The 11,260-nt window shown below is 30.1% G+C and overlaps 1 protein-coding gene across 2 annotated transcripts in view; it reads right to left on the bottom strand.

The window, feature by feature from the left end:
• Nucleotides 1-11,056, bottom strand: part of LOC117168857 — a 174,570-nt gene extending 163,514 nt beyond the window's left edge. For both annotated transcript variants that reach the window (XM_033354735.1, XM_033354726.1), the window contains exon 1: nucleotides 10,853-11,056. In XM_033354735.1, coding sequence (XP_033210626.1) covers nucleotides 10,853-11,044 — 192 coding nt within the window. In that variant the 5' untranslated portion in view covers nucleotides 11,045-11,056. The remainder of the gene's footprint in view (nucleotides 1-10,852) is intronic.
• Between the last annotated feature and the right edge of the window lie 204 nt (nucleotides 11,057-11,260).

An 11,260-nucleotide genomic window follows, 5' to 3' on the forward strand; every position in this document is an offset into this window, starting at 1 on the left:
AATTCCTGGTCAAACGACCTCTAGTAGGGGTACACTATTAGAAACAAGTCGCTGAATCACACCTATAAGTGAATGTCTTTCGCTCTGCAACTGAAGCGTGTTATCCCACCTCTCTATAGGTGCAAACTTCGGTGACGAACGTGAGAGCGTACCTTTGTCATCTCAGCAAGTGCGACTGTTGACAGTTCTTGCATCGTTCTGGTGTTGCACATGATCCAACAAAGCATGGTCCTACCAGGCGCAAGTAAAAAAAAGTTAACCAATCAGATTCGGCACCCTAGGGCAACCGACCATTCTGACATCTTGGATTGAGTGCGGCAGTTGGATTCCCCTTCCATTCGCGCCAATGCAGTGAGTGTGGTGGGGGGCGTCGGTTCACTCCAAGTCACTCCAAGTCGAACATATTTGAGCATCGAATTGGCAGGACCATGGTTTGTTGGATCATGGGTGTTACATGTGGCGTAGACCAGCCTTGTTTAGAGTCGAAAATGCACGAGTAAAACCCCGAGCCCCGCGACTTCACGATTCGTTTTCGGTGGCTAACTGGCTATTATGAGGAGTTTTCAAGTAAACTGAATTTTCCAGGGTGTCAAGAGAATTAAAGTTCATGAAATTTTACTATATTATATCATTATAAAAAAATATAAGGAACTTAATTCTTATTAAACCTTCTTGTGAAATTTTGTTGCACAACTTTTTTTAAGTTTATGTTGGTTTACAAAATGTGCTTTCAAATTTGCGTAAGTTTAACAGATATTGAGGAAGTTTGAAACGATTTAAAAATAAATACAACTTGTGAAGATTTTTTTTGTTTAATTTTGTAATGTTTCATGGAAATGAAGAAAATTGTTTTAGGTTCCTAGCAATAATTAAAGTAAATTTTTTATTGCCAAAAATTAATTTCAAGAGATTATTTTAAAGCATTTCAAAACATTAAAAAAGATTTTAAAAATTATCAAAGTATCTAAAAAAGTTTAGAGGCAATTTTTTTTTATTTTGCAGAATTTAAAAAAATCTGTGAAAATTTGAATAATTTTTAAAGATAAGAAGATTAGAAGGTCTGAACAGGTTAAAAAAATATATTTTTCTAATATTTGTGTGAACATTTGAAATTTTCGAAAAAGAGTGTTGAAGGTTTTTAAAGCAAAATGTTTCAATTCACTATGATTAAAAAGTGTAAAAAATGTAAATAATCGAATAAATTCAAGAAATATTTAGTAGAAGTAATGAAATTCGAAAATAATTTAAACTTTAGAAGAGTTTCAGAACATAGGATAAACTTGTTTAAAAAACAGAACAATCTAAAAATTCTTGTAGAAGAAAAAAAAGACGCCCCTGGAAATTGTGAACAATTGTCAGTCTTCTAACAGACAACTGTATGAATTTCTGATCTTTCTTATTTTTATTTTTTAAGTGCATATTAATCTGCTTTATGTTTAGGGCAAAATCATGTGCTTAAAAACGATGAAAGAAATATATATTTCTGAAACTGGTTTATAAAGTTAAAGCCAAATCTGTAAAACAGTTTGTTAACATTAAACAATTTTTTTTTTGTATAATTTGAAAGACGATTTTACATAGTGTTTTACTAACTAATGGAGATATACTTATAATTTTATTTCTCAAATCTATTCCCTAAGAAACATATTAAAACAAAATTAAGGAATATTTATAAAATTATGATAATTTTTCATTTTTAAAATTAATGTATGCAGAGTATAGTTTTTATATGAAATTTCACGACGGTTTTTTATAGCATGTTTGACCCTAGGGCAGAATCAAGGAAAATATTCTAAAAATATGTTCCTTAGTTCACGAGATATTTCACGAGATATTTCTTCATAAAATAAAATTTGTTTAATTAATTTTACAATTATTCATAATTACAATTATTTTACAATGGAAATCTAATTGTAAACGCTAAATTTTATAATAATGAGATAAGTATCTTAAGACATTAAAGGTATCGTAAAGTTTTCATATATTAAGAATTTTTAAAGTTGAAAATTTAACGATTTTGTATAACTTTTTTTAAAATTATTTTTGCAGTTGAAAATGCATACTTTTTTCATAGAAAATGATTATTCTGGCTTGAAAATATATTTTTTGGTTCATCATTTAAAATTTTTGTTGAAAATATGCTGTTTTATTTGTGCTTGAAAATTGACCTTTCTCTATTAAAAATTAAGCTTTTTTGGAAGAAAATTATTCTTCTTGTTAGAAATTCATCTATTTTAATTAAAAATTCATTTCTTTGGTTGAAAATTCATTTTTTGATCAAACTTCTTTTCTTTTAGGTTAAAATTCTTAACAAATTGTTACAAGTTTTAGTTATTTTTGAATCGTTTCAAAATTTCTAAATATGCCCTAAACTTACTCAAATTGGAAAGCACATTTTTCTAACCAACATAAACTTTGAAAAAAATTGTGCAACAAAATTGTGCGAGAAGTCTAGATAAGAATTAAGTTCTTTTTTTTCTAAAATTATATATAACATGGTAAAATTGCAAAAAATTTCTACACACTCTTTTACACGCCTTTTAACATTTTTGCAAAATGATAAAAAAAATTTGTGTTCTTTTTTCAATTTTCTTTCAGAATTCATTCCATTCCATTGTTGGTAAAAAATGTTCTTTTTTTAAATTAAAAATCTAACAATATGTTTAAAAGTTTCACTATTCTGTTGTAAATTCGATTTTTTTAATTCAAAATATTTGTCAGTTGAAAATTCATTTCTTACCTCGAAAATTAAACTATTTTGCAGAAAATTAATTTTTTTGTCTGAAAATGTAACGATTATATTTTTAGTTAAATACTTATTTTCGAGTTTTAATATTAATTTTTAAAGTTGAAAATTTAACGATTTTGTCCAAGTTATTTTTAATTCTTTTTTTAGTTGTTAATTCATCTTTTTTAATAGGAAATAATTGTTTTCATTTAAAAATTGATTTTTTGGTTCATAATTCAACTGTTTAGTTGAAAATCCGATTTTTTTTAGTTGTACAAATATTTTCTAATACTGAAAATTGACCATTCTTAGTTAAAAATGAATCTTTTTTGGTAGAAATGTATTTTTCTTGTTTAAAAATTCATTTCTTTAGTTGAAAATGAATGTTTTGATCAAAATTTTTTTCTTTTCGTATAAAATAGTTGAAAGTTCATGTAGTTTTTCGGAAATAAAACTAATTTGATGAAAATTTTCTGGTTGTAAGTTTTTTTTTTTAATGATAATGTAACCGTTTTTCGTTGAAAATTTATCTATTTTGTTAAAAATTCGTTTTTTTGTTTATTTAAAATCGATTTATAAAATTTTAAATTTCTGTTTTCTATAGGAAAGTATTGGGTTGAAAATTAAATTATTTGTTTGTAAATTCGATTATCTGCTTGAAAATTTAGATATTTTTTTGAAACTTTGATTTTTTGGGTTCGATAATTGTTTTTAACTGAAAATGTAACTGTTCAATTTTCCTTTGAAATATTATTTTTCAGTTGAAATTCATCTATGCAGTTGACAATTCATGTATTTTATTGCAATTTTGTCTTGTTTGGAAGAAGTGTTTTTGTACGTAAATTAATTTCTTTGGTTGAAAATTAGACTATTTTGTTGTAGATTTAATTGTTTTTTTATTCAAAATTAATTTTTTTAATGCAAATTTAATTGTTCTATTTTTTGTTAAAAGTACATTTTTTTTATTAAAAATTAATTTATTTTTTTGAAAATTTCATTTTTTATCTGAAAATTTAATTAGTACATTTTTGGTTTAACGCTTAGCAATAGTGTTGACATTTTTTTTCTTAAAAAATTATCTTTTTAATTATAAATTTATCTTCTAACTTCTTTAGCTCGCACAAGCTTACACAAGTTAACTGCGCGTGCGCGCGAAAAGCAACTTATCGGTGTTCGTTTTCGCACCGTATAATGTCGATTGTATGTTTATACCACTCTAACCTCAAAATCTCAATTTTGACAAGATTTTTTTGCCTTTCGTGGTATTAAATACTGTTCGAAATTTGTGTGAGAGGTGATTTTTAGCGAATGAGACTTTTCTCACTCGCTTCGCCAATGCGGAAAACGTCTCATTCGTTAAATAATCACCTTTCAGACACGTATCGAAATGTACTATTTTCGGTCCGACTAAGTGTTTGATTTCACACTTTCCAGTGAAACTTTAAGTTTATATTAAGACTTTCACATCTTCTCGGTGTAATTCGTTAGTATTTTCAACACTGGGAAGTTGAGAGTTCTTAAATTTACAAAATTTACACCGGAGAAGTGTATTTTAGTAGAAGAAATGCTTTTTCGCACCAAAATATCGCACCGTATCATTACAACTTCGCAATTCGGTGTGACGTTGTACGAATTTTTTCTAACAGTGTATGTCTAGCTTTTGGAAAATAATTCATGAGAAGTGTAAAGTTTTTAAAGAAAAGTCAACAATTTCTCGAAGTTCTTACCTTGCGATGAACTCGTGTTTTGATCTAGGAAAGATGTCTCAAAAAATTCTGAAATTTATAGGATAGAATCTTTAAAACTTTATCTTAAGTTAAAACAATCAAATTCCAAAGCCAGTGCGTCCTATCAATTTCAGATGTTAAAAATCATTTCCTGGACCATGAGGCGAGTTAAAGTCTAGATACAAAATACCAGAAATGTAACAATTTCCCAATTATTAATTTTGCATGTCAGTTTTTTCAAATATAAAAAAGATTTAATTATAGTTTCAAAAAATATTAAAATAAAATCTAAAAGCATTTGACTAACAATATTACAAGAGCTTTTCAGACACGCGTTATCTGATACGGATCAGCAAATAAAGGGATGTAAACATTTATGGAGGCAGTTAGGTTCTCCAGATAAATAAAAAAAATAAACTTCTATCAACATATTAAAATTATCAAGACCAACATTTTTTCAATAATATTTTGCTAATTAGAATGAATCATTTATTAAATTATTTAACTCGTTTTAAAAAATAATCATACATCGTCATTTAAAGACTAATGAAGATAATTAGGTGTCATTATTTAATCTTTTTTGGTTACCTTCGTACAAAGAAACCTATCATCAATAAATAACGTAGATAGCTCGATTGTGAGGGATTTCGTCAGAAAACAACTGGATATATCACTGTGGATAAACTACTGGAAATATCGACGTACTTTATAAAATTGGTATGCTCTTTTTCTTGTTACAGAATTAAGTTTGCAGTTCGAGTGCTTACCTAACGGCGAGCCTATTCCTGGTGTTCTTCGTTCTAATGCTTCTTCATCTGCTGAAGAAAATCGTTTGCCTAACAGGGAGCTTTCTCGATCCGAACCCATTGTTCGCATAAGGTCAAGGTCATCTTCTCCCAATTCCTTATCTGTTCCTGCGAGGTCTATAGCTCCTCCTGAAATGCTTAATTTTTCTAACGGAAGTTTGTGTGGAATTGAAGATTTTAGATTTATTCGGCTTATTCCTAAATCAAATCCGAACCGGATATTTGAACTTCGAAGATATACTTTTCTGGCGGATCATCAAATTAAAAGAAGAACAGGAAAGACTGCGTTTGAAGTTGTGGACTCTTTTACAGAAACTGTATTATCAACATCCACTGGTGACGTTTTTGCAACACTGGAGAGTTCTTGTGTTCTTCGTGGACTTTATAAACATATTAATTACGCTATGAGACGGATAAAAATAAACATGGAAAGCGGCATGATTACCACATTGACCCCAGAAGAAATGGTTGAAACTCCAGTCGGAAACAGACGCAGCATCATGAGGAATTTTAGAGTAGAGCATACAAACAGTTTTGTGAACTAGACTTCCGTACGCATTAATCCAAAAGTTTAAACTAATATATAATTTTCATTGAGATCCAAGATCCAATGTGGTTGAGAGATTAAGCTACCAGAGAGATGTAAAGACGAATCCTTTCTCGGATATACAAGCATTACTATGCCAGGTGTTAAAAGTAAAATTTTTCAAAGAATCTGTATTTTCTTCCGAGAATAGCAGAATTTCTTAGCGTCTTTACAGACTAGTTGGGGCTATGAATTAAAATTTTTTTAATTTTACTTGTAACACATGGCATAATAATGCATGTGTTTCTGAGAAAAGATTCTTCTCTCCATATCTCTAGTAGCTTAATGGGAAAGCACCCAACCGGCAATCGGAAGTTTTGTAGTTCCACTCCCAGCGGAGCGAAAGGAGATCTTTTTGCAGACAAAAACTAAAATAAAAAGTTAATACATAACGGTACTCGAAGCCTCAGACTTTCCCCAATGCGCCAACCAGTCTTTTTCGGAAACAGAATACGATTGACAACAGGGACGAAAGAACATTAGACATTGTTTTCAAATCTTTCCAAAAACTTATAAAATTTAACATTGAATAACCCAGTAGAAGTAGTTCTGCATTTATAAAGAGTATGTACTATAGAAGACGTTTTCAAATAAAAATTCAAGATTCATCGAATTTTTTACGTCAAGTTTAACGAATTAAGTAATTAGATTTCTTTAATTAAAACAATTCAGGGTTTTCTGGGCTAATTCAACTTCGCTGTACTGTATTCTGTAATCTTTTATTTGTCTTTTTAGTATTTATTGTTCACGCGATCTTGCAAAATGAAATATAAAAATCTATTTCAGTTCAAACTAGGTCAGTAAGTAAATTTAATACCCTGAAACTGAAACTAATGTAATACAAATATCTTAAAAAGGACAAACTTGACGCTTATAATCTACAAGATAACGACTATACGATGTATTGTCAGTTTGGTTTTCTTCTTTAAAAAAATGAGAATCGTTTATACTCTTGTCTTCTCCTTGGCAATTATTTTAAATTCTATTGGTAAATATAACATTATAACTATAAATATATATATTTAAAAAAATTTAAGTTTTCAGCAAGTAATTATTCGTATGGCCCAATAATTCAACTGAAACATTATAAATTGTTACTAGAACTTTCTTTGCACAGATGTAATTAAAAAATATATTTTACAATGATTTCTTCTAAATTCAAGCCTAATTACATTCTGTTTCTGTGAAATATTTACTTCCATATGCCACGGATAAATTTCGTTTTAGCAAAACTGATTTTAAGTCGCGAAAAGCTTTCCCTGAATTAGCATATTGGCTAATTCTACTGCCTCGCTCATGTTAACACATTTTATCAAATCCAAGTAGTATTTTCTTAATATTCGATTTTACAAATACAAATATCGAATTCCACTAATAATTAGATCTTTGATTATAGCATCAGTAAATAAAGTTTGAAAGAATCGAGGAATTGTGTAGCATTGCTGGCAGTTGCTACAAAATGGCGAATAATCGACTTCGCACCTCAGCAGCGCCGGCGCTGCTTTGACAGGACTATGTTTTTAAATTTTTTATCATATTTATTTACTTTTTTTGTCATTTTAAATATTTCAGTAAAACGAGCCACATGCATTAAGTGAGAACAATCTTTATTTGTGCATGATGTTCCCAATTATTCTCAATCCGACTCAACTTTTCTACTATCCACATGGACCAACTGACGAGACGAAGTAGCTGACTTCAGAATAAAACTATTATTTAACCATCGGCAAAACTTTTGCCAATATTCATTCAATCTGTATTTGCTTGGAAATTTATATAAACGACTTTTTATCTCTTGTTTTGTTTAGTGTGCAATACCAGCGTACATGAAGAAAACTTCATTCTCTCTTTCTCGTTGCAGAGTTAAGTTCACATTTCGACCGTTTGCCTAATGGTGAACCTGTCCCTTGGTTTCCTTGTGCCGGATCTTCTACTTCTTCCGATAGACTTTCATCTGAAACATATCCTGCTTCTTCTGAGCCTTCTCTTCATGTCAGATCAAGGTCGCCACGTGCCAGACCCAATTCTTCTCCTGCCAGGTCCGTGGCTCGCTACCTCAAACTTTAGGCCGATAGGGAAAATTATATTTATGTTCAAACAAAAAGCATTGTTAGACGCCACAGTCGCTCTTATGCTAAGTTCGCTATTCATTCCTTTGAGTCATAATTTAAAATTTTCAAGAACAGCAAGCCTTTATCTGTTATATAAGCTTTTTTCAAGGAGGCTTAGACAAAAATTATAGTGTGTAGCAAGGATGTAAGGCTATTTTGACGAGTGTGACTGCCATCCTCGCTTCGCTCGGGCGGCCAGTTCCCGTTCGTCAAAATAGCCTTCATTACTCCCTTGATACATAATGTACTATCACAAAATATAATGCATTTCTGAGATTTCTGCCAGTAGTGTAAAGTGCGTATGTACTACGTACACTGTATAATGTGTGTCTGCAACACGCGAATTTGTCAGATGAAAACGTATCTCAGGGTGAGGAAGAACAGCATCAATCGAATAGTGCTGACAAGGAGCTTACCACTCAGTCATTGAAAAAGGGAAAAATGGGTCGACTATGGCGAACCTATTCCTGACGCTCTGCATGCGGAATATTCTTCTTTTTCTTCTTCGGAAAGACATTCACCTGAAAGTTTTATTGCTCCTGACGAGCCATCTCTTCGTGCCAGGTACAGGTCTCCTCGTGCCAGGTCCAGTACTCCTCCTATAAGGCTTTCTTCTGCTGGCGGAAATCAATTTGGACTTAAAAAACTTATATTTATTCGTCTGATTCCCTATACGCATCCTTTTTGGATATTCGAACTTTGACAATACACTTTTCCTGCGATAGATCAGTTAAAATTAAAATAGTATCCAGTTTATATGGCCCTGTGCCAACCCAAGAAAAAATTGCATTATTAATATCCGATGATAATGTCTTTGCAATATTGGAGAGTCATAATATTCTGGGTGGAATATATTCATATAATAATTCCTGTCCAAGGCGGATGAAAATAAATATTCGAAGCGGGGCGGTTACCCAATTGTCCCGAAAAGAAGTCGGTGACGTTCCAGCAGCTGCCCGACACTAAATCGAGTGGCATTTTGGAGTAGAAAATATAAAGCGTCAGTAGGATTGAAATCTTACATGAAACTAACAATTATAATAAAATTTAGTGTTTTATGATAATCAAGGCTACAATCTATCGTGAAGCACCAGCCGGTCTTTTTCGAAAACAGATAAAAAATCTGCTCGTCTCAAGAAATTTTTTAAATCATAAAAGTGATAAAAGGGATTTTTAGCCAATTCAATTTTTAAGTTTGAAAAATAATTTCTATAAACTTAGAATCGATCAAATTAAATTCATATGCTCATTTTTTAATAGTTTAGAAGGTCTGTGAAATTTTACGTGGAATTACCCTAATACAGAAAGTATTAGTTATATTAAACATTATTAAAATAGATGTTGTAGATCTCTACAAAATACATCATTTTTGTTGTATTAATTTTTTTAAATCAAATAAGAGCCCTTGAGAAAAAATCGAAAAAGGGGTAAAAAATTAAAAAGAACATTTTGGACATTTTTCAAAATCAGTGGGCATGTTTTATTTTACTTATGAGTAGAATTCACAAAAAATAGAAATCACCATTTTCAATTCTTAAAACCTGTTATTCTTTAGCTTTTGATTATTTATTGAAAATTCATCAAGTTTTTTTAATACGAATACAATTTTCTTCTTTTGCATCCGTGGCAAAAAAAAGTTTACAAAAAAGTTATAAAAAAACATTAAACATTTTTAGAAGAAGCTAAAAGTAAATAAAATAAATTATACTAATAAGAAAGAATAATTCTCATTTTTTAAATTAAATTAAATGAAAATACAATAAAGTAGTGAAACCTAAAAATTGGAATGTTTTTGTAAACATTTGCAAATACTTTCAAATTTTATAAGCGTCCAAATTCTAGAAAAAAATGCAGCTTCTTGTAAAATTATTTTTACAATTGTCTAAAGTTTAAAAAAAGTCGTAAAAAATGTTTAAAAAATCACAAAAATAAGTCTACTAGGAACAATTAATTTGTTTTTAGAATTAGGCAACTTTTACTAAATTTTAAAAGTAGTTAAAAATATTATCAAAAAATTGAAATTTTTACATCGTTATACTTTATTAAAATGTATTGTATTTTAATAAAAAAAAAAATACATTTTTATGAAAAAGCTCACAAAAAATCAAATGAGCTCACATATCATATTTTACGACGGGAAATATTTTTATTTTAGCCATATTAAAAATTCATTATAAAAAATAAAAAAAGCCCTTAATTGTCTAAAAATTTACATCTTTTTTAGTTACGCTTTTTTTTAATGAAATTTTCGGTCAGAATCCCAAAAAAAATCCCCAGTATTAATTCTCATAAAAATCTAGGAGCTTTTTAATTTTTCGAAAATACGAGTTTTTTAGACTGAAAATATTAATTTTTTATATTTCTGATCTACACTTTGTGATCAGAAGCCCGAAAAAGCTCAGTAGTATTGAGTCGCAGGAATGTGTCAATCCTTTCAATGGCCCGTATGGATGAAAAATCTCAATTTTTTTTATTTTATTATAATTTTGTCCGATTAAGATTAAAAATTTTGTATTTATGTCTTGACTTTGTGATATGTAATCCGCTGAAAACACTTACAATTAGTGCTGAGTTTCGGGCAAATCAGACAGTTTTTAAAATTTTCCAAAAGTGTATGGCATTTCGATCAAAACTAATCTCATATCTAAACCAGAAGCCTAAAAATATTCTCAGTATTGAGTTTCACGGAAATCCGTGAGTGTTTTTAATTTTCCAAAAATTAAGGTCCTTTCCAATTTTTAAATTTTCACGAGAAGTTTGTGGTCAGAATAAGTTTAATAGAAATCTTATTGACATAAAGTTGCTTACAAGCTACCCAGCTCGACTCTTCTCGTTCAATCAAGGAGTTTTGAATTTTTTGAACAGCCCTAAAAATAGAAAAAATAGAATTTTACCTGAAAGAGATTGTAGCCTTTATCGAACATCCACATTTCGTCAGCAGGATGTTCCTTGATGTGATCTCGTTGGCCAGGATTGAGGACCTGGGAAGGAGGACCTCTCGACAGTTGAATTGCTAATGCCCTCTGCAAGAGCAGAAGGCAGCGAGAGGGTCCGGGACCATCCCCGTCCCCCAACATCGAGGCCATTTTGGCAGCACCTCCCTAACGGCTTGAACGATACGGCGGTGGTGGCGGAGGCATTACGAATTCTAAAACAAAAGCAAACAAAAATTATATTATTAATTTACTTAATTCATATTGGTCATAATTTTTTTAATAATTTTTTTCACTTTTTTCTTTCTTTAGAATATTGTAGATAGCATATCACATAAAATTCACGATATAAATGAAATAATTGTGAAA

The sequence above is a fragment of the Belonocnema kinseyi genome, chromosome 1 (assembly GCF_010883055.1).
Source record: "Belonocnema kinseyi isolate 2016_QV_RU_SX_M_011 chromosome 1, B_treatae_v1, whole genome shotgun sequence".
NCBI lineage: Eukaryota > Metazoa > Arthropoda > Insecta > Hymenoptera > Cynipidae > Belonocnema > Belonocnema kinseyi.